Here is a 23,505-nt window from a genome sequence, read left to right on the forward strand (position 1 = left end):
TCACGACGTTAGTATTATACATGTATCATCTAGAATAGTTAGGATCATTCTCTCACTTGTTTGTGATTGTACACATGTAAATAGTAGGCGCACTATCACTTTGATTTTGATGTTATTGTTATGTTGGAGTTTATGAAAACAAGTATGAATGTTTGACAAGTTTTTCAGGTTTGATGAGTTCAATTTACAGAGGAGACTTTGTCAAAATTTCCTATCTTTCGCTTTATGAAAACTATTTTGGATTACACGTTTTTCAAACATATTTTCAAAAGGTTCAAACTATATTGATTTTCCGCTGCGTTTGTTCTTGATTTGTAACCCGTGATGAGAGTTTTGGCTTGGGTTTATATTTGAAACTGGTTTGATTGATAGACCGAGTTTCTTTTATAAACTGCTCGGCAAACCGTGATTCGGAACACGAGGCGTTACATTAACATGTTCCAATTAGGACGCAAAGAATTGTGTCGTGTAAATTAGTTATTTTTTCTTAATAAATCATTTAATGGTACTACGTGTCGCTACTAATCATAAACATATTATGATTATTGATATGTTTTTTGTTGATTTATTTTGTTTTGATTTAAGCTTATGAATATTTGAGTATTAGATTATTCTTATGATGCAGAACGTATGGTTCGGGGTCGTTAAATGATGGATAGGTAATAGGTTTGTTTTTTAACTTGTTTTGTCATGGGGAAAGAACAATGAATAATGGGTCAAATTTTATAAGAAACTTATTTAAGTTCAAAATGGGTCTCACCTCATAGTTATTACTTTCGGGGGTATCGGTTTACGAAAACAGACTTTAGAATGTATTACGAAGTTTCTCCGACAATAAAATATTTGTATTATAAGTGGACAAAATTAATATCTGGAAATTGGATTTTTGCAGAGATGTGATATGAGGTGATGAAGCTAAGGAGAGAAAGAACAAAAGCAAGATGGTTTGTGTAGTAAAAAAAGGTGAGAATATTTCACTTATGCCTTTTTCTTGAATATCTTAGTTCTTTCAATGTTGTCAATTGGTTTCTCCTTTAGATGCTACTGTCAACCGTTATTTTATTTTATATAAATCAAGTCTTGGGATGTTGCCAAGGCAGGAAAAGAGAGACGAGTTTTTTGAAATTTTGAGAGAAAACCACACCTAATGGATTACTGTATTTGTAGAGTTTCGATTTCATCTAATTATAGTTTTTAGTTAGGGAGAATTTGACATACACCCCCACTATTATATGAATATTAGGACTACATCCCCACTTTTTGAAAACTTTTGATATACACCCCCACCTAGACGGAAACCGTCAACTCAGAGTTAAGTTGGGTGTGTGCGAAACACACGCGCCAACCATGACGATCTTACCCTTTTGTAGTTGTTGAAATATTTTGAGCGATTTTGACATGCACCCCCATTTTTTGAAAAAACAAAATTTTTCAATTTTCCCTCCAACGATCATCTTTTACCTTTTTTCTTATAAACTTATTTATCTTAGACAAGCTAAAGATCAAAGCGAAAGAACTTATTTATCTTATATGTCAAATAAGATAAATAAGTTCCTCCCATATAAGATAAATAAGTTCTTTCGCTTGATATCCCAAATAGTTCCTCCCATCTTTTCTATAGTTTGATATCTCAAATAGTTCTTTCGCTATGATCTTTTAGCTTGTCTAAGATAAATAAATTTATAAGACAAAAGGTAAAAGATGATCGTTGGAGGGCAAATTGAAAAATTTTGTTTCTTCAAAAAATGGGGGTGTAGTCCAAAAATTCATATAATAGTGGGGGGTATGTCAAAATCGCTCAAAATATTTCAACAACTACAAAAGGGTAAAATCGTCATGGTTGGCGCGTGTGTTTTGCACACACCCATCTTAACTCTGAGTTGATGGTTTCCGTCCAGGTGGGGGTGTATATCAAAAGTTTTCAAAAAGTGGGGGGTAGTCCTAATATTCATATAATAATGGGGGTGTATGTCAAATTCTCCCTTTTAATTAGTTATCTGTTGATATGGTAAGGTGGTGAGATATTCGATTGATTAAGTATGGGTTGTGATATAACAGAAGTGGAAAGTTTCTCTAAGAGTAACTTACATGAACAAAAAGTTATTACCTCTTGATCTTCTACCAAGAGAAATCAGCGCTATCAGGAAACGCCTTATCAAACATCGGGTAATTATTATATTTTCTTTTTCTTAATGTTTAATGTTTTTAATAAATTGATTTTGTTACAGACCGTGGTTTTCGTTTCGTTACTTTCCCATGAAGCCGATCTGATATTCGTAGAATATATTTTGAATTCAGTTAAGCATGAATATGCAGAGAATTAACAAATTACAATAAATCTATAATCAACTGATCATCTACAGAAATGGATTTAGTGGTTTTTGTAGACTCGTAGATCTTTCTAATTCTTCTTTATGCTTTTTGTTTTCATAATTGTTAGTTTATTATACAATTTTTTTTTACTCTTTCAAACAATTCAAATTTCTTAATTTTAAGGCGCTCCTCCAAAGTGTTATTGGTGTTCTTTTAATGCAAATTTTAGAGGAGTGTGCGAGACTGCGAGGAAAAAGAGCACCCAGAACACTTTGGGGGTACCTTTAAAACTATCTAAGTTTTATTTATAAAAATTTCTTCATATCTGGATGTGATGTCTATAGCAGGCTATGCCTAGATAAAATGTGATCTACACAAAAAGGAATACTTTGAATGCCCTAACTATTTTTGTTATATACACACATCTATGGTATTTTTTTTTTTGTTCAAGCCAACGGAAATATGAGTGTGGGAGGTAAAAATGGAAAGTGTATATGAAATTTCCCTTCCACTAAAACTTATGGTCCTAAGTAAGTTATGGTGTCTCTTCAAGAAAAAAGAAAGTAAGTTATGGTGTCCACAAAAGATCGGGCCTAAAGCAAAGCTTGTATATCACTTTGGACCTTGGCCTTAAGTAAATAATAGAAAATATAAGAAAAAAATCAATTCACATAAGCTAGATGGATTCTTTTACTTTTGCTATTTCTTTTTTTGGAAATTGACTACTGTTATAACTGAAAATCGCGGAAGCTATCGAACCTATCCTAGAAATTGATCCGATTATGAAGATTAATCGAAAAGCTAAGTCAAAATCAATATGCGAACAGAATTTAACGAGGTTCGGCTTTAAAGCCTACGTCCTCGGGCGAACAAGAAATCTTTATTGAAGGATAGATGAAGACGACTAACACAACCCGCAAGTTCGTCCCAAGATGGTACCGCATAGAAATTAACCTTCTATACTAGATCTTCGACGACCGAGAATTTTAACACCGCTCAAAACTATGAACAAAAAATTTCTCTTTCACTTGCTCTCTCTCTTTAGCTCTCTCTAAAGAAGAGTTGTTGTTGCTTGTGTTGGTGTGTTGATTACAAAGCACTCAACCCCTATTTATATATATTATAAGCCAAAAAATTGGAAACTGCCTATTGAGCCAAAAAATTGGAAACCATCCCAATTTGGAAACTGCCTATTGCTGCCTCTTAAACCTCCTCTTCAATTTTTAGAAACTGCCTCATACAATTCTCCACCTCGTACACAATTTGATATACTTCAAATTTTGGACGAACACCAGGATACTCCTTGTAAGATATATCTTCTTTTTGTGACTTCATCCGACTGCGCCATATGACCATGGCTGCCTACGTACCCTTTTACAGGATCAAGCCTACCGTAGTTCTACCAACCCTTCACATAAAGAAAACCTTGTCGCCATTACGCCCTTTCGGGCAACTTAACACGAGCCGATTTGTAGCAATTCCAGGCAATGCTGAAACTTGCTACATGTCACCACTTTAGTCAACATGTCCGCGGGATTCTCATCTGTGTGTACCTTCATGAGAGAAACATCACCTTCCTCTATGACATCTCGTACAAAGTGATACCTGACATCGATATGCTTAGTACGAGCATGATGGACCTGATTCTTCGCCAAGTGGATCGCACTTTGACTATCACACCATACATCCACGCACTCCTGCTTAATCCCTAGATCATCCAGAAGACCCCACAACCACAATGCTTCCTTCACACCCTCGGCCATAGCCATATACTCGGCCTCCGTAGTAGATAACGCAACTGTAGATTGTAACATCGATCGCCAACTAACTGGAGCACCATGTACCCTAAATACATAACCAGTAGTAGATCGTCTTCTATCTAGATCGCCAGCATAATCCGAGTCAACATAACCGCTTACCTGACATGTGTCTCCACCAAAGCACAAACCCGTATCAACAGTACCCTTCAAGTATCTCAAGACCCACTTCACAGCTTCCCAATGTGTCTTCCCCGGGTTTGCCATAAACCTACTAACCACACTGACCGCCTGTGAAATATCTGGACGAGTACACACCATGGCGTACATCAAACTGCCAACTGCACTAGCATACGGTATACGATCCATATGATCCTTCTCCACCGTAGTAGTGGGAGATTGTTTTCCCGAGAGCCTGAAGTGTGGTGCCAAAGGTGTTGACACCGCCTTCGCATTCTGCATCCCGAATCGAGAAACTACTCGTTCGATGTAACCTTTCTGATTCAAGTACAGTCTCTTACTTGACCGCTCTCTCTTAATCTCCATTCCCAGTATTTTCTTTGCAGCGCCCATGTCTTTCATCTCAAACTCTTGACTGAGTTGAGATTTCAACTTATCTATCTCCACCATGCTTCTAGAAGCAATAAGCATGTCATCCACATACAAAAGGAGATAAATAAAGTCACCTTCGCGAAGTTTTTTGATGTATACACAACAATCATAATCACTTCTGCGAAAACCATGCTTTAGCATGAAAAAATCAAATCGTTTGTACCATTGGCGAGGGGATTGTTTTAATCCGTAAAGAGATTTCCTCAAACGACATACTTGATTTTCTTTACCCTCAACCTTGTATCCCTCAGGTTGAGCCATATAAATTTCTTCTTCCAAATCACCGTGCAAGAAGGCAGTTTTAACATCGAGTTGTTCCAGCTCAAGATCCCTGTGAGCAACAATACTCAATAGCACCCGAATAGAAGTATGTTTCACGACCGGTGAGAAAATCTCATTGTAGTCGACCCCTTCTTTCTGTGCATAACCCTTGGCCACTAGTCTTGCCTTATACCTTGTACCCTTGATCTCGGAAGAATCCTCTTTCTTCTTGTACACCCATTTACAACCAATAACAGACTTTCCTTCGGGCAATGGGACAACTTCCCATGTCTTGTTCTTGTGAAGAGACTCCATCTCTTCTTGCATAGCAACCAACCAACTCTCTCTTTCCTCCGCGGTAATAGCTTGTTTGAAGGTGACCGGCTCGTCGTCTTCTACCGAGAGTGCATATTCAACAAGATTTGCCTGCCCATAATGCCTAAGAGGTTTGTCTGACCCTAACCTCTGTACCGGCTTATATAACCGTTTCGGCCTAGTGTGTACCGAAACATCCTGCTGTTGTTGTTGTAAAACTTGTGTACCTTCCCCTTGAACCTCCTCATGATCGGGTTCATCAACTTCCTCATCCTGAGTATTATCCTGATGCTCCACCTGATCATGATTCCTAGAAACCCGTTGGTCTTCGGCTTCTACTTCCACTACTTGAGCTTTAGTAGACCCAACATCACCACAACTAGGCACCGTAGCTTTCGCCATAGCTACAATAGATGACTCATCAAACACCACATCTCTGCTGATTACAAACTTCTTGTCTTCCGTACACCATAGCCGATAACCCTTGACTCCTATAGCATATCCTAAGAAAATTGCCTTCTTTGCTCTATTGTCAAGTTTGTTACCTTTAACATGGTAATAGGCCGTACAACCGAAAACCTTAAGTCTCCCGTAATCTGCATGTTCACCTGACCACACCTCGTAAGGTATGCCGCCATCTAAAGAAGAATGTGGAGATCTGTTCACAATATAACAAGCTGTAGCAACAGATTCTGCCCACCATTCTACGCCTAATCCCGAATTGGAGCGCATACATCTAGCCTTCTCAAGTAGTGTACGGTTCAATCTCTCTGCGACTCCATTCTGTTGAGGTGTGTTTACTACTGTCCAGTGCCTCACAATGCCTTCCTGATTACAAAACTCCTTGAATGCCCCATCCGTGTACTCGGTCCCATTATCCGACCTTAACGTCTTCAGCTTTCGACCAGTTTTGTTCTCAACCATTGCTTTCCACACCAGGAATGTGTTGAATACCTCATTCTTATGCTTCAGAAAATAAAGCCAGACAAATCTCGAATGATCATCAACGAATGTAACAAAATACCTGGAACCACCCTTGGAAGGTAACTTTGCCGGTCCCCAGACATCGGTGTGTACGTAGTCTAACACCTCTTTGCTCCTGTGCTTGCTTGTAGAGAACGTCACCCTGTGTGCCTTCCCGAACACACAATGCTCACAAAACTCCATGCAAGGCTTCTTCATGTCCTTCAACAAGCCTTTCCCGCACATCAAAGATAGACCCTTTTCTGACATATGCCCAAGGCGCATATGCCAAAGCCTCGTACTAGCCGTTGGATCCCTTCCACTGATTCCTACTGCTACATCTCCCGTAATTGTTGTCCCCAAAAGTTTGTATAAATTACCGTAATGAGTACCTCTCATTACCACCAAAGAACCCTTAACGACTCTTATGGAGCCATTCTCTATAATTATCTTACAGCCGTTCCGCTCCAACACACCAAGGGAAATTAGATTTTTCCGCAAATCGGGTATGTGTTTTACGTCCGTCAATGTTCTCACCACTCCATCGTGCATCTTGATACGTATTGTTCCGAGTCCCACAGTTTTACATATACTATCATCACCCAGTATAACTGTACCACCATCTATACTCCTATAGGTAGTAAACAACTCCCTATTTGGAAACATATGGTGTGACGCCCCTGAATCAAGCATCCACTTATCGAAGATTTTCTCAGACACCTCTGTCACCGAGAAACATTCATCCGCCTCTTCTGACACATATCCCGCCTCTTGCATCTCTTGTTTCTCCTTGTAGCCTTCGTTCTTTTGCTTCAACTTTCTCTTTGGACAAGTCGCTTTAAAGTGGCCAAGCTCACCACAACTAAAGCACGTTTTCTTGAAAGAGCCTCTAGATTTGGATCTAGATTTCCCGCCCTTTCCCTTTCCCCTTTCATTACTCCTCCCCCTCGTTACAAACAACCCTTGTGCTTGTTCCTTGTCTACTCCACCCGACGCCATACTGCTAGTAGCAACCTTACGAAGGTCATCCGCTAATAGCGAATTTCTCGTCTCTTCCATGGTTAGACTATCACCAACAAGCATCAAAGTTTGAACAAGGTTCTCATAGGATTTAGGCAATGAAAGTAACAATATGAGGGCTTGGTCCTCATCCTCAACCTTAACATCAATATCCTTCAAATCTGAGATAATCCTGTCAAACCTATTCACATATTCCTGAATAGAAGAACCCTCTTCCATTCTACATGTGAATAATTTGGATTTTAAGTAGACCCGATTTGTTAAAGTTTTCGTCATGAAACTGCTTTCTAGCTTTAACCACACACCCGCCGCCGTTGTTTCTCCGTCTACTAGGAACGCCACGTCCCTCTCAAGACACAACATAATGGTAGCCCGTGCTTCGAGATCTAACTCTTCCCAATCCTCATCTGACATATCTCCTGGTTTCTTTCCCGTCAACGTCTTGTGTAATTTCTGCGAGATTAACAGATTCTTCATCTGCATCCGCCAATAAGAAAAATCGTTTTTCCCATTGAACTTCTCTATCTCATATTTCCCTGCTTTGACCGTACCACTTCTCGATCCCATCTTCTTCTTCGTTCAATCTCAACAAGGCTCTGGTACCAATTGTTATAACTAAAAGTCGCGGAAGCTATCGAACCTATCCTAGAAATTGATCCGATTATGAAGATTAATCGAAAAGCTAAGTCAAAATCAATATGCGAACAGAATTTAACGAGGTTCGGCTTTAAAGCCTACGTCCTCGGGCGAACAAGAAATCTTTATTGAAGGATAGATGAAGACGACTAACACAACCCGCAAGTTCGTCCCAAGATGGTACCGCATAGAAATTAACCTTCTATACTAGATCTTCGACGACCGAGAATTTTAACACCGCTCAAAACTATGAACAAAAAATTTCTCTCTCACTTGCTCTCTCTCTTTAGCTCTCTCTAAAGAAGAGTTGTTGTTGCTTGTGTTGGTGTGTTGATTACAAAGCACTCAACCCCTATTTATATATATTATAAGCCAAAAAATTGGAAACTGCCTATTGAGCCAAAAAATTGGAAACCATCCCAATTTGGAAACTGCCTATTGCTGCCTCTTAAACCTCCTCTTCAATTTTTAGAAACTGCCTCTTACAACTACGATCAACGACAGTTATTACATTTGACAGTGATACATCAAAGATGTGGATGTGGTAAGCTCGATAACCGCCTATTCGAACTCTTACAAGACCTGGCCTATAGCCCAACTAAACTATGGCCTAAAACCCAACTACATTATTATCCTAATAATCTCAATTCAAATAACCAAAGATTCCACCTTCTCTGAGATTCAAACTTGGGCTACCAACGGTTGACTTACTTTTGCTATTTCATAGTATAGAAACTCCTGGTATCTTCCCTTAGCGTGTCATTTTTTCATTGATAGTAACGCTTTTTAAATTTTAAATTGCTTTGTGCTTCCTTTTTAAATAGATTGTGTGAAGATTGAGATGAACAACAGACAGTGATGGAAATTACGAGAGCCCACAAGGTAAAGTATATGACATTGATTATTTTATTTTTAATGGTTGAAAATTCTCTTCTTTGTGATATGTTTTGTCTTAGTTATAGAAGAAATATTAGAATTTTTTATTAATTTACTTTCATTAATCTGTGACAGGAGATTATTGACAAAAACTATTCTGAAAAAGAGAAAACCCCATGGGGAAAGATTTGCGATGTAACGATAGAATCGATTCTGGTACTACTTCCTATGATTGACATTTTCTGCCATTGTAAGTTTGTGTGTAAGAGATGGAAAAAAATAGTTGAATCTCAATCCTTCTTCGTGGCTTTGTGTGAAGCCTTAGATCGTCGCCCATGGATTTGCATATTTGACTCTGTTTCCTTTTCTTTTATGATTTGTGATATGGTGGGTTTAGATAGTTATTTTCCGCTGAAGTCTATAGCTTCAAAACGACATTTTGTTCCATTTGCTTCGCCTCTAGGACTCATGGGTTTTCACCCGAAGGGGCCGCAATCTACAATCTCTTGTAGCTTTGTGATTCCTAAATGGTTATCAGAGATAGAAGATATCTGTTGGGGCCGTGTGTGGCCTAGTGCAGACTGGGCGCTAGCAATCCATGAAGAGTCAAAATCTAAGTACCAAGCTTTTGTGGTTTATGGAAGTTGGCCTGATTTAGATATGAAAGTTTTCTCATTAGAAGATGAAAATGAAAATATTTGGATTGAAATGCCACTTGAGAAGAACAAAGTTGAGAACAAGTTGATTCGGTATCCACATTATGATATACTGTTAAAGAAAGGCGTTACAGTTACAGGTAGTGACGGGTGTGTTATGGTCTATTATTTGACTGTTCGAGGAAAGTTAATTTGCTATGATTCTCAAAAAAATACTATTATTGTGTACCCAAGTTTAGTAAACCGTAATGAAATTTGCGCGGACCTGGTCAACTGTGGTGGAAAGCTTTACGCGGCGGTTCTTTTGGAAGGGTATTTCAAATATCATTGGACATTGTCTGTTTGGGAATTCGATAGTGGAAAAGAAAAGTGGAAACTTATTTCGACTGTGAAGCCAAACATGCCCCAAAATTATGATGATACCAGACATGTTATCCTTCATTGCTCCGGCTATGGTGATTACATAGTAGTATGTCTCAGTTTCATTTTAGATGAAGATCGCTGCAATGAGGTTAAAATTTATGACATTAAGCGGAAGGTGTGGTTTGATATTCTGCAAGATTTGGGTACTGATCGGCCCATGGTTTTATGGCCTTGTTGTTTCGGCCCAGTTGAGGATGAATGAGTCCTTTTATCTTGGATGAATGGAAACTTTGTGGTGTCCTAAATAAACCAGTGCTAGATTAAGAATTGCAATTTGCTATTTATAAGAGAATGTGACTTTGCTTGCTTTTGGTATATATTATCATTTGCATTTTTCATTTCGATGAGTTAATAATTCTATTGGTTTGCGTACAAAAACAAGTGTATACACCATATTTTCTGGAAAAAAGGTAAATGATATGAAAATTAGAGTCGGCCACAGGCTGAACCATGTGATCGGTTCAACTGGTCTGACTATTGGGAGATAAAAATGGTCTAACCAATTGGAACCTCGTCAAATGTAGTTAGACCAAACTATTAGATTAACCTTTTCTTTGGACGATGGCCACCATCATGAATAAATGTGCCATAGGAGAATTTGTTGGGTCAATTTGATGCTTGCTTCTGGTTTATCGAATAAACGCAATTAAGTTTTTTGTGTATATAATTATAATTGCAATGAAACGTTTTCCATAGTCTTTTCGCTTCGCACTCTGTAAATTTCATTAAAAAAGCCAAAAGGTGTCTTTTATTACGGTATCCGATTCACAGCAAAAAAGCCAAAACTTCGTAGCTGAAACTGGGGCTATCTGTCACAGGCAGTGGTCTGTAGTTATTGATCATTTGCTACATATTTGTTCGCTTGAACTCCGAGTTGAGGCCATAACAGAAGTTGTCTGTTTTGTACTGGAACCTGACATTTTGGACTGATTTCATTTTTCCTGACATGGATTTTTTTTCTTATTAAAGGGTTATTGTTTGGACCAAACGCTAATTTTCGGTTAAATAAGAGCAATGATAAGTTTAGATCCTTGTTATGTTGATACAAATGTAGATTGCCTGCAATTAAGTGCATTTTTTATGTACAAAATTATCAAATAAATAACAAAGAGAATTGGTTTCGATCTATCCGGGGCTATGTATAAACATTACATCCTCTAATATTTCGGCTGAAATGGTGGTATGGGGTTATTGGTGGGTCTATGAGATGTTAATTTTTGAGGTGCACGCAAACGTGCAACTGATCCAGTTTCCGCAGGACACTACCAAATTTGATTCTCGTCTATGAGTCTCCAGAGCATCTGTATGCCTATTTTTCGGCACATGGCTTCCAAAATAATAGCAATATATAAAAGTTTTATAACATAAATGAATCAGAAACATTGATTATGAGATAAAATCATAACATTACTAATTCTCTCTGTTTATTGAGTTCAACAATCTAACTTTACTTTTGCTACTTACGACAAACTATATGATATTGAGTTGCTTAAAATGCGCTCTGATTTTGGGTTAACTCCGTCAAACAACGACCAAAATATGCCGCTCTTCTTCTCCCACAACCAAGAAATGAGAGCCTGCTTCAATCACCATCAAACCATCTTCATTAGCTCTACTAAGATGATGACAAGGACTTAAAACAAATTCAACTTGAGCCTTTTCTCCTGCATTTAGTTTAACAGTTTGAAACCCAACCAGTTGCTTCAATGGACTTCCATTTCGAATCTCAGACGATTTTGCAAAGAGCAATACAGGATGTTTTCCTGCCATGTCCCCTGAATTTTCAACCCCAACTGTGGTCGAAAACGTTATTTTCTCACATTGTTCACTACCCATCTCAGAAACGGATAAATAACGAACTGAATCTTTGGTCAAAACAGCTTTAGTGTTGTTAAATTGATCCAAGTAAAGCTTTCTCCTATTAACATTCGAAAACTTATATAAGTATTTCGAGTAGCTTAAACCATGACCGAACTTGAAAACTTTTCTGCCTCTGTAGAATCGATAAGTACGTCCAGGATATCCGGATGCACGATCGGCTCTCATCCTCATGTCTGTCATGGGAACTTTAATGAATTCCTGCGGGTACCAAGTCATGGGTAACCTTCCTCCTGCAAAAAGATAACTAAGATGTTAATATCTTGATCCGAAATGATAGAAATGAGATAGTTTCTCGTGAGATTTTTACCTGGGTTATGGTCACCGAATATTATCTCAGCCAATGCAGTTCCTCCTGCTTCACCCGGATAACCAGCCCAAATGATGCTGCCAATTTTACGATTGTGTTTCGCAAATGAAATATCGATTGGGCCTCCACTAAGAAGTACTAAGACTACCGGTTTCTTTGCCACCTTTGCAACACTAGTAATGAGGTTACGTTGTTGGCCAGGAAGAACTAAGTCAAATCTGTCGTGTTCTTCCCTTTCTTGTGTTTGATCTAACCCCATGAACAAGATAACTTGGTCTACCGACTTTGCTATTTTCACCGCTTCTTCAATGGAAACTGAAGAACATGCAACTGAATCACAACCCGGGTGATAAAACGTATTCTTGACATAATTCCTTAGGGCTTCAAGCGGTGTAACAGATTTACATGGGCCCCCGAAATAGTTCCCTTGCAGTGTTTCTACCTTGTTTGCATTTGGCCCAATCACACCGACGGTTCTAGTTCTAGTTTTGGATAGTGGGAGAAGCTTAGCGGAGTTTGTTAACAGGACAATGCCGTCTTGGGCAGCTTCATGGGCTAGGTTTTGATGGGCTTGTGAGCAAACCTGGTTAGAACCAACACTGCCATAAGGTTGTATTTGAAGTGGGTTACCATTGAAAAGTCCTAACCTCATTCTAATTGTGAAAAGGTTAGAAAGAGCTCTGTTTATGTCATTTTCTGATAGTTTTCTTTGTTCAAGTGCCGATTTCGTATGTTCCTTCAAGTAAGTTCCACAATTTACATCCATTCCTGTCATTAAATAGATATTATTATCAAAGTTTCTGTTGAAATACATCTTTATTGAAGTTTTGCAGAAATAAATCTTCAAATTTTGGAACGAGACAAATAAATATTAAATAACTCTAATTGGAGGCTTACTAGATACTTTTGGGGGTGCCTCTAAAGGCGGCGGCGCACCGTTCTTTTCCTCCTAGCCTATCCCTCTCTAGGCACTCTGCCTTTGGATTGAACAATCTTTTTGCTTTTAATCCATCCGTCTTTTGCCACTTGCTGTGGGTCTCATCAGATTGAGAGTTGATTTTTCTCTTGGCCCATCTCTCTTTCGGCCCGCTTCACTCTTCGCAATCTCAGACTATGGCAGTCTGAGGGTCTTAGATTAGTTGAGTCCGTGTATTTCAAACTCAGCGAAGACTAAGCACAGTTTGAACGCCCCTCGGACTGGGTATCATTCAAACTAAGTACGGGTTAGGTGCCGTCTGAATGCCTTTAGACGGTCCCATTTGAAGAGCACGAAGAAAGCAGGTCAAGAGTAATTTTTGGGACGCCCATAGTCGATCCCTAGGTTTGGTGGAGATCCCAAGAAATCAGCCTCCAATTGAGACAGACAGACAGACAAACAGAATCGTCCATAAGAAATCTGGCGCCCATGTCTATATTTGAATAATGTTGAATGATCCAGTACGTTATCACTACTCTATTACTTAAAAGTTAGGGCACGGAGAGGTCCATACCTAAATGAACGGCCAAGATGGTCCATTAGTTTGACATTAAAAAACCTCACGCGGCGTAAAAACAAGAAAGTGTGGGTCCCAACCGACATTAAAATCAGAATCCCGTACTATTATGGTAGAAAAGAAAAGAGAGAGAGATATAGAAGGGAAATGGGGGGGTGGGTCCCACACGAAGGTAGAAAGTAGTAGATACATACCAGCTTTAAGAACATCACTGACAGCATCTTCTGGTGTTTTGGCGTAACCTTGGTTGTCATGGATGATCGACACCGCATCACAATCCGATGTTATGTACCTAATCATCAATTCATTCATCGTCCCAACACAATTTTAATTGTTTTGTTTGACAAATAGAATTATAATTTTAGTGGATAAATTGAAATTATGAACATATTTTAGAGCCAATTTTTTCAACCGATAACCAAATTGAAATTAACGCTTTAAATTTTACAGAATTGTGCTTGTCCATATTCAACAAAAAGAAAATGATTAACGTATCAAAAGTAACCAAGATAATAGCCAGATTACTGAAACTTTTGTTAAGAACACTTTATATAGATTAATATTTCATCAAAAACACTTGATAATTAACTAATAGTCCAAACTATCAAATTGAAAAGAGGAAAGAAAAACAACTTATTAGATAAAGGGTTATTTCCCTAATGGCCCCCTACTTTGTGACCAGCTTCCTGCCTGACCCTCCACTTTACGAGAAATACCCATATAGCCCCCTTCCGTTATAACACCGTTACTCTCTCTCCTCCATCATGTTTTCTCTCTCTGCCAAGTCACGCCACATCATCTGTTACGCCACCTCATCACCTTCTCCGGCAGGGGTCGCCGCCCGGCCAAATTTTCGGTCGACGATCTTCAAACTAAAAAAAATATTTTTTTTTCTCTCTTCCTCTCTCTCTCTAACACTACTACGGCGAAGGGAGACCTTCGCCGGAGTGGTCTGTTCTTGAAAACATGATGGAGGAGAGAGAGTAACGGTGTTATAACGGAAGGGGACCATATGTGTATTTCTCGTAAAGTGGGGGGTTAGGCAGGAAGCTGGTCACAAAGTAAGGGCCCATTAGAAAAATAACCCTTAGATAAAAACACTCATATTGTTAGATCTGGTCAAATTTGTTTGGGCAAGACTTGTATGATTTCCAAGCCTAAAATTGGGATTCAGTAGTCAATAGAGGTTTATTGATGATAAATTATGAAATAAAAAATTTAGATAACCAACTATGTTTTTTTATTATTGTTTTATTTCTAAGTAAAACATTGTTCTAAAAATATTTTCACAAAAAAACACTTATTATGTCTATAAAATCTTTCCAAATCTACAAGTTTAAACAATACTATAAAAAAACAATAGTCCCTTGCTTAGATTATCATAGTCTATGCAATTGTTGAAAAACAGATAATTTAAATTATAAAAAATTGTTGTTCTAGAAAACTAGTTTTCTTGGATGAAGATTTAAAGCTTTTGTGATTTCGAACTGTGCCAAATTATCAAAAGATATAGGAGCTCATACGAAATAGGGAAAAAAATGTTTATTAACTTCTTAATATGAAATTGGAAAAACAAAGTAACTCTAACGTAAAAACAGACATACCCATTAAATCTCCATTTTCCACGGGCTGTTTTGGACAAAAGATTGGAATCTGCACAACTTGGGACTCCATTAACACGATTATAAGCACACATTATTCCACTTGCTCTCCCTTCTTCTACACAACTTTGAAATGGTGGTTGATATGTATCTGCTAAATCTTGTAAACTTACCTGTAAGAAGAAATAGAAAAATTTGTGAATACCTCATTTAATTCATAGTTTTAAAGCTCACATTTATCGAGCAACTCTGATATAATGCCATTTTCTTTTATCGAGTAGCGAAATATGTGTACAACTTTCAACAACACCATATTTAATTTGTGAATACCACATATCCGGCCGGGATTGTGGCCGGGCATAGTCCCATTTTTCTTTATCGAGCCGCAAAATATGTGTACAACTTTCAGCATCACCATATTTCGCCGTTTTAGAAAAAAAACTTGATTGTTAAGTTTAACCCGCAGAACATGGTCTTGGAACCAAATTAGAACGTTAAACATATATGAGAGTCAACTATTCTTGTTGGTAACAAATTAAGAGCGAAATTAGAATTAACCGAAAAGAATATTTAATTATTAATCGCTATTATGCTAAGCAGCTAAGGGCAAGTCTCTAGATGTGAAAAACACTAGGTACTATTGTACTAAAGTAGAGATTAGCAATTTTATAATGTAAAAGGGTCGGTGTCGGTGACTCAATGCTAAGAACAAATAGTTTATTTACCCCAAAATTTTATGTACCCATACCATATGGGATGTCATAAATGAAAACCCTAATTTTCACAATTAAGTTAGTTTTCGAAAACAACACTGTTAACATTTGAATCAAATCTAAGGACTTTCACTAAACTAATACATATTTACCCAAATCCGAGAACACCTAAGATATAAGAACCAGACACTATTTCAGTATAAGTATTAATTAATATTGAATGCAAAAGATCTATACCCACACATACATAAACCTTGTCTAGGTGAATATCAGATCTTACAAAAGTACTACATTTAAAATCTTCCAAGATTATTTAAATCTAGGCTGCTACACGTATTGTTATAAAACTATATATAAAGTGTTCTTAGTTCCCCACCAATCAAGGTAAGTTTATTTAATGGGTTGTCTTTAACTAGGTATAAAATATTCGAAAAAAACCATAAAGTAGTCAAAGAGAGAAGAACCAAACCTTTCAACAAAAAAAAAAAAAAGAGAAGAACCAAACCGGAATGAGACATAAAAAAAGCAATCTTATCGATTTTTGGGAAGGGGTAAGTTATCAAATTTTTTTTGACAAAATCATTAACTCGTTGAGTCACACAGATAAAAGAACGGTCTAGATCACTTTTAGTGAAAATGAATTATTAAGTCAGGGATTTTATTATTGGAGCACTCCCATTGACTTTTTTTTTTCTTTTTGCATAAATGCGATCTTATAGATATTGGATGGTTTGATGAGATATTACTTTCTTTAGCTTTCAAAATAGAAATCTTAGAACTAATATAACTTTCTTGAGCAGACAAAAGTTTTGACTTATTAAAAATAGAAAGAATTTATAACTTATTACATGTGGACAGATGACAAAAAAAAAAAAAAAGACTCAAAGACCGGAGATATACAGGGATTGGTTCTTATCATTATAACAATTGTTAAGTTCTACTTTTCTAATTGTTTTGCTTCCAATGTTCCTAATTTTGAAAAGAAAAATATTTCTTCCAATTAATGGTTGATGTTTTTTTGTTGAACTAATTAATGGTTGATGTTAGTAAAACATAAATCTTAAAGATTTAGTATGACTTATAATAGGTGAAAACACCAGTAATTTATGTTTTAACTTGTGGCAAGAAACCCAAAACAAAATCATTTAATCAAAATCACTTTTTCTTTCTCAACCAACCATCAAAGAACCAGAACAAAAAAAATTGGAGCTTTTTATGGAGTACTTACATGAGCGTCGAAGGTGAAACGATTATTTCCATTCCAATTTTCTAAATCATAAGCAGTAAAATGCTTACAACAAGCTGAAGCTTGAAGATTTTCACCAAGTTTTCCACCTTCAAATGAATCACCTTGAATTCCTCTAACATAAGAAACTGAATATTTACTAGTAACCATTGGATCTTCACCTGGTGTTTCTTGCCCTCTTCCCCATCTTGGATCTCTAAATATATTTATATTTGGTGCCCAAAATGTCATTCCACTTGCTTGTCCTGCATTATAAACTGCTCTTGCTTCCATTCCAATAGCCTTCCAAAAAAAAAAAAAACCCAAATATTCAATCTTTTTAATAGACAATTTGTGATTTAAAAGTTAGGGTATTGATTAATTTTTACCTGTCCAATCCTATACCAGAGATGGGTATCAAAGGAAGAAGCAGTTAAAATAACTTGAGGGAAACTAGTTACTACATTAATGGAACCATTAAAATGGATTCCTTTACCAAAACCAGAGACACCATGTAATGCTTCAGACCACCATTCATAACTAGGAATACCTAATCTTGGAATTGATGGAGCTGTGTTAACTAGTTGAGATATTTTTTCATCTAGAGTTAGATGAGAGATTAGATCTTCAACTCTTTGAGAAATGGGTAATGAAGTTTTGCAGAATTTGTATGATTTAGATGATGGGTTTGATGAATCACAAGCAAATGGAGGTTGTTGGTTAGCAGTAGCAGAGACTAATAAGTGTATGTAGATGAGAATGCTCAGAAGAGAAACTCCTAAAAATTTCATTCTTTTGAGCTCTCGAGACTAAGAAAAACAGGGAGAAAGAGTTTGAGAGAGAAATGGAGCTATAATAGTACTGAGCTCTCACTGTGGAGAGCTTAAATAAAAGATAATTTTAGGGTTAACCCCTCACCACTAACATCCATTTACGGATGCCCCCTTCTTAGGGTTCAATTAAGAATAGGGTGTCTCTAAAGGCGCCCCATCTTTTCGCTCTTAGCCCATCCTTCTCTTAGCATACGGACTAGGACAGTCGAAGAACTCTCCTTTTGGGTCTTGGTCTATTTAGAATTATTGACTTAGTCAACTGAGGACCGATATTTGAATCATCATAAATGAATTTCATTACAATACCTGCCTTTGATGATGATGTCGCCAGGGTAGGCAAGGGCGGGACAAGGATTTCAGGTCCGAGGGGTGGGAGACACACTCCCCCTTAAAGCAAGTAACAAAAACGGCAAGAAAGTTACTAGCAAACCTATCTTTTATTACTTTGCAACGAGCAAACAACAGAAATGTAGTTTTGCCATTATCAGAAACGCAGTTTTGTCATTATAAGACAAATGTGAACATCACCCCGCGCGTAGGGGTGGGACTGTTGTCTGCTAGATTCAGGGTTAATAATTCCGATAATACCCTATTATATATACCCCACTGCACTTCTGCCTTTTCCACTTCTCTTTCTATCGTTCTGCTAATCTATTAGTGTTTTTCTTTCTTCCATTGCTTTCCCTCTCTATCTCATTCCTCTCTGAGTTTCTGTTTATCTATCAAGTACTCAATAGGTGAAGCATAGTTCAAGATACTAGATTTACGAAGAGAGTAATCAATTGGATTTTCCTCTCAGCTTTCTCCGGTTATCATCTCCTACTGTCATCCAGTTTGTAAGATTTTACGTGTTATGTTTTATAACGTTCTTGTATCAAACACTTCAATGTTCATACCTCTTGTTTCAAGATATAATGTGGTTCATCTTTCTTAAGATTGTTGTTTTTCTGCAATCTAAATCAAATACAAACCTATACAAGATCTATAACTAAGACCAAATACAGAGCAGTAAACAAGATCTATTATTAAGACCAAATACAGGTATATATATATATATATATATATATATATACATATCAGTATTTGATCCATATAAAATATAACATTAACAATCTACTGAAATATGAAAGAAGAATTGAGTTGATTCCATAAACAAACAAATAAAAAATGATCCAGACTTGGATGCAGAACTATGCTCGATCTCTGACCGCCCGTTGCCCGACAATCTGACTCCTTTAACGGGTGTGTAGGGAATTGGTGGTGTCTACTAATGTCGTTAGTGGAATCTCAGACATCACATGTCTAACATTAGTATCCTAGGATCACATGCATAAACTAATAATCAACTAAGAGTTAGAGATTACCTTCATCGCTAGTTTTACCTCGAACCTTTCCAATTACTTTGAGAAGACCAAGAGCTCCAATTGTAGCTCCTCTACTTGGGACACCGAATGGTCTACTTAATCTGCCACCTTGTAAGCTAGCTAGAACTCCAATGGTAGTTTGATAATAAGAAGAACTACTTCTTCTTAATTTGACCAGTTGATAGCTTTTGGGAATTAGCTTACGTTCTCTTCTCTACTTGATGTTGTAAAGTAAGAAAGCTCTTACAGAAATTCCACACTTTATTCACTGCCCTAAGGGTCATTATATAGAACCCTAATAAGAGTCATACTCAAATTTGGTTTCCTAAAAGACCCTTTTGAATAAGATTAAGGAAATAGTCGAAAATAGAAACTAGTTGCTATTTTCTCAATTCCTTGATGATGGGACGTCCAAACCAGGCCAAAATTGGCAGATCTAACCTTCCCTATTAGGAAAACAGACCCTCCAATTTTCAACCCAATCCGAGCCCAAAAAGTTACTTTTTGACTCTAGGCCCAAAACCCCTCTTTTGGGTCTTTTGTGCTATCTTTGCCTAAAGGCCTATGAGACATGTTTATGAGACTCTCCCATGATTGTGTATCTTGTATGGGCAAATATCCGCCCCACGAGGTGCCCGAAGAATTTATGAACAACCGCTTCGTAAGGATAAAATCCGCGAAGCTTGATAAGGAGGCCTGGTAACGGCCCAAGACGCTAGCATGATCACCAGATCCATACCCGCTTAACACTAAGCGTATCTGACACGTGTCGCGCAATAACCACCTCCTAGTACTAAGCTATCTGACGGCTAGAAGGTTATCGCGCAATCCATAACCGCACTAATGGTGAATATTCCGTATCTTCCACTTAAAGACGGACGTTACCGGCCAGTAGCTTATCGCACACGCGGTAGCATCCTGACCGTCCCCCAAGAAATTCGAATTCTCATCTGACGGTCAGTACGTCAGATCCCCTATCTCTTAACGTACTTCCATGAGTAATGTCACAGAATAATTACATCGGTTACGAACTGACCGTCATCAAGACGACCCTCCTCTACCACTATAAATACAAGAGGCTACAACCAGACCAAGGCATCCCATATTCGACAACAGTACTCGAGTAACCCAATCCTTTCTCTCTACTCACTTGTTCTCTCATAAACATCTCAAAGATCTTCTGATCCTCTAAAAGTCTCTGACTCATTGTCTTAGAAATTGGGAGATAGGGGTCTGATAGTCACAATTCGAACGACAACTAGCTAACCGTATCAACATCATACGACCACCACCTTGTTGCATAAGAACCCTCTGGTCTGAAATATCTCCCATCCAACGGTAAGGAGCTGACGGTAACACCCATCCAGCAGTAACTAGCTGGCAGTATCACTATCCTAATACCACCACCTTCTTATCACATCATTCATCTAGCGGTAAGACGCTAGGCGTATCATCTTCATTCATCCTCACCGTCCGATCCACTTACGACCAGCACTCTATTGCGGATCCCTTTACGACCAGCACCTTGTTGCAAGTCTCCTTTACGACCAGCGAGTTAACGACGATACATCATTACCATCACCCTCGTAATTACCGTAAGTAAATCACTACCGTGGGGATCTGTTCCGACAACTTCACGAGCCGCGACACCTAAGCACTCCGACGACGGTTACCATTCTATTGCCCACTTTGACTTTCTTATTTATATTTGACCGAGTATCTGACTTGACCGTCGGAGCCCCCTTAGGCCGGCACCATCCCGGTGTCCCAGAGGCTTCACGATCTCTTCTCTCTTTTTGTGTGCAGGTTCTTTTCGACACGTAGCCGGTCCCCGAAGCATCCGACCCGACCCGACAAGACTTTGACCGTTGACCCGTTGACTGTCAGACTTTCCGACCCGTAGACATTTTACCGTCTACAATTTGGCGCTAGAAGGAGGGGGCCCGCCACTAACTACCGAAAAGACAAGTACCATGGAAGGAGACATGTCCAACGCTTCTGTGGATTTCTCATCACAACTTGCTGCACTCACTGCCCAGATGCAAGAAAACGCCGAAAGATTGAGAGCTTTGGAGGAGGAGAACTCTACTGTCCGGGCAGAGAACATGCTACTGCAAGAAAGAATTACCGAGTTGGTGGTTCCGAGAAGACAAAGTTTGGGGGACAATCGACCACCTCCCAACGGTTCTGAAGTAGGAGGACCATCTAATCGCCCAACACCCCCTCACAACACTACTGCAGGCTTCACCACCAGCCAAGTAGGGACAGGATCCGCAAGTGCTCCATTCATGGCTCCAACACATACCTCTCAACAACCTCTCACTCCACAGCAGACCATGGCTGCTCCTCTTTACTCATCTTCTACTATTGCTATGCCTACTATCTTCCCTATACCTACTCAACCCACCATGACTTCTAATCCCTTATTATTTTCACATACAGGTACCCCTTTAGAGCAAGCTTTAGCAAAGAGGCTGGCTGAAATGGAGGCTCTGATCACTAGAATTCCAGGAGTCCCGACCCCCTTCAAGAAGAGTCTTCCTCAAAGCTATGCCGATTCTCCGTTCGTCGATGCAATTGCTCTGGTTGAGATGCCCAGAAAGTTCACTTTTCCTAACATGAAGATGTATGACGGCACCTCTGACCCGGACGATCACATAGCCTCTTACAAACAGAGGATGTTTACTGCTGCGATTCCAAGGGACTTGCGGGAAGCGTGTATGTGCAAGAGTTTTGGGTCTAGTCTGATCGGCCCAGCTCTGCAATGGTACACTAACCTCCCTCATAACTCAATCGCTTCATTTGCCCAGCTCACAGATACCTTTGTCGAGCAATTTGCAAGCAGTAAGAAGCTGGAGAAACTCTCTGGTGATCTCTACCGAATCCAACAACGAAGAGGTGAACCACTCAGAGAGTATGTGGGAAGATTCAATCGGGAGAAGGTGTCAATTCCTTACTGCAACCAGGAGACAGCAGTTGATGCATTCAGGAAAGGTTTACTGCCAGATGGGGAGTTGTACAAAGAACTCACCAAGTTTAATTGCACAACAATGGAGGATGTCCTTTCCAGAGCTTGGGTTGAAATTAGGTGGGAGGAAGACGAAGCCCACAGGAACAGATACTATTCACAGGAAGATAGGTCAAGAGACCGTCACTCCAGAAGATACGAACGACGGTCAGAAGCTAGGAGCAATGATCCGTACCCAACCAGACGACCAATTCCAAGGGAGAACAGGAGGCCATTCAACCCTCCACCTAATCGTCAAAACGAGAAACCGCAAGGACCCATCCGTACCAAGATTCCGGAATACAACCTCAACATTGAACCAAGTGAGGTGATTGCTGTAATGAAGGGGATGGGTAACACGGTAAGGTGGCCAGGGAAGACAAAGACGCCAAGCGACAAGAGAGATACTTCCAAGTGGTGTGAATTCCACTCGGACCATGGGCACACTACTGCAGATTGCATTGCCCTCAGGCTTGAGGTTGCTGAGCTCCTAAAGAGGGGTCACCTCACCGACTTACTGACAGATAAAGGCAAGAAAACCATGTCCCAAGGAGATGCCCGACCCAAAGAACCAGAGGAGCCGATTCCAACATTGACTTGCAACATGATCACAGGTGGCTCGGAAGTGAGTGGAGTAAGCCACTCAGCAGCCAAAAGAAGTGCACGAATCGTAGCAAATCCAACTGCCCACTCGACAGAGACGTCAACCCTAACTTTCACCAACCAAACCATCAGCTTCGTTGACAACGAAGTCTCAGGGCTCGTCAACCCTCATCATGACGCTCTTGTCCTCTCTCTCACTATTGCGAATGTGTTAGTTAAACGTATACTTATTGATAACGGATCCTCCACTAATGTCTTGTTTCTACATGCCTTGCTAGGAATGGGACTAGAAGAATCGAGCATCTGCCGACGTTCTACTGTCCTTATAGGATTTAGTGGAGAACAGAAGTATACCTTGGGAGAAATCGTGCTACCGGTATATGCAGGAGGAATTAACCTTAGCACCACCTTTGTGGTACTGGACTGCCCATCAGCTTATAACATGATCCTTGGAAGACCGTGGATCCATGAGATGAGGGCAGTACCATCAACATACCACCAAGTATTGAGGTTTCCAACACCCTGGGGAGTACGGGAAATCAAAGGAGACCAAGGAGCTTCCAGGAACTGCTACAAGAACACAATGAAGGCTCCCAAGAAGCCCTTGTAGCAATTACAGAACAAAGTGTCCCTCAACTCAAACCTC

At 39.0% G+C, this 23,505-nt stretch overlaps 2 protein-coding genes across 2 annotated transcripts; one reads left to right on the top strand and one right to left on the bottom strand.

Annotated features, from left to right (window-relative positions):
* Positions 1-8,699: 8,699 nt before the first annotated feature.
* On the top strand, positions 8,700-10,138 carry LOC147530784 (uncharacterized). The gene is made up of 2 exons (XM_086648836.1): positions 8,700-8,759; positions 8,889-10,138. Exons 1-2 carry the CDS (start codon positions 8,736-8,738, stop codon positions 10,032-10,034), a joined length of 1,170 nt encoding a protein of 389 aa, XP_086504962.1. The 5' UTR covers positions 8,700-8,735; the 3' UTR covers positions 10,035-10,138.
* Positions 10,139-11,201: 1,063 nt separating this feature from the next.
* On the bottom strand, positions 11,202-18,002 carry LOC147530785 (putative beta-D-xylosidase 7). Its single transcript, XM_086646805.1, has 6 exons — positions 17,442-18,002; positions 17,056-17,355; positions 15,118-15,287; positions 13,708-13,805; positions 12,021-12,788; positions 11,202-11,943 (listed from the first exon to the last, which is right to left on the bottom strand). Exons 1-6 carry the CDS (start codon positions 17,841-17,843, stop codon positions 11,354-11,356), a joined length of 2,328 nt encoding a protein of 775 aa, XP_086502931.1. The 5' UTR covers positions 17,844-18,002; the 3' UTR covers positions 11,202-11,353.
* Positions 18,003-23,505: the final 5,503 nt, after the last annotated feature.

The sequence above is a fragment of the Eschscholzia californica genome, unplaced genomic scaffold (genome assembly GCF_041429995.1).
Source record: "Eschscholzia californica isolate CP2 unplaced genomic scaffold, dmEscCali1.0.p SCAF_6, whole genome shotgun sequence".
Taxonomy (NCBI): Eukaryota; Viridiplantae; Streptophyta; class Magnoliopsida; order Ranunculales; family Papaveraceae; genus Eschscholzia; species Eschscholzia californica.

Bases quoted from the DNA above. Each gene is read 5' to 3' on its own strand.
- LOC147530785 (XM_086646805.1), bottom strand. From the start codon at position 17,843: ATGAAATTTTTAGGAGTTTCTCTTCTGAGCATTCTCATCTACATACAC. The intron at 17,356-17,441 runs GTAAAAATTAAT...TTTTTTTGGAAG, and splicing joins TCTGGTATAGGATTGGACAG to GCTATTGGAATGGAAGCAAG. The intron at 12,789-13,707 runs GTATGTATCTAC...ATTTAATGACAG, and splicing joins CAGTGATGTTCTTAAAGCTG to GAATGGATGTAAATTGTGGA.
- LOC147530784 (XM_086648836.1), top strand. From the start codon at position 8,736: ATGGAAATTACGAGAGCCCACAAG. The intron at 8,760-8,888 runs GTAAAGTATATG...AATCTGTGACAG, and splicing joins AAATTACGAGAGCCCACAAG to GAGATTATTGACAAAAACTA.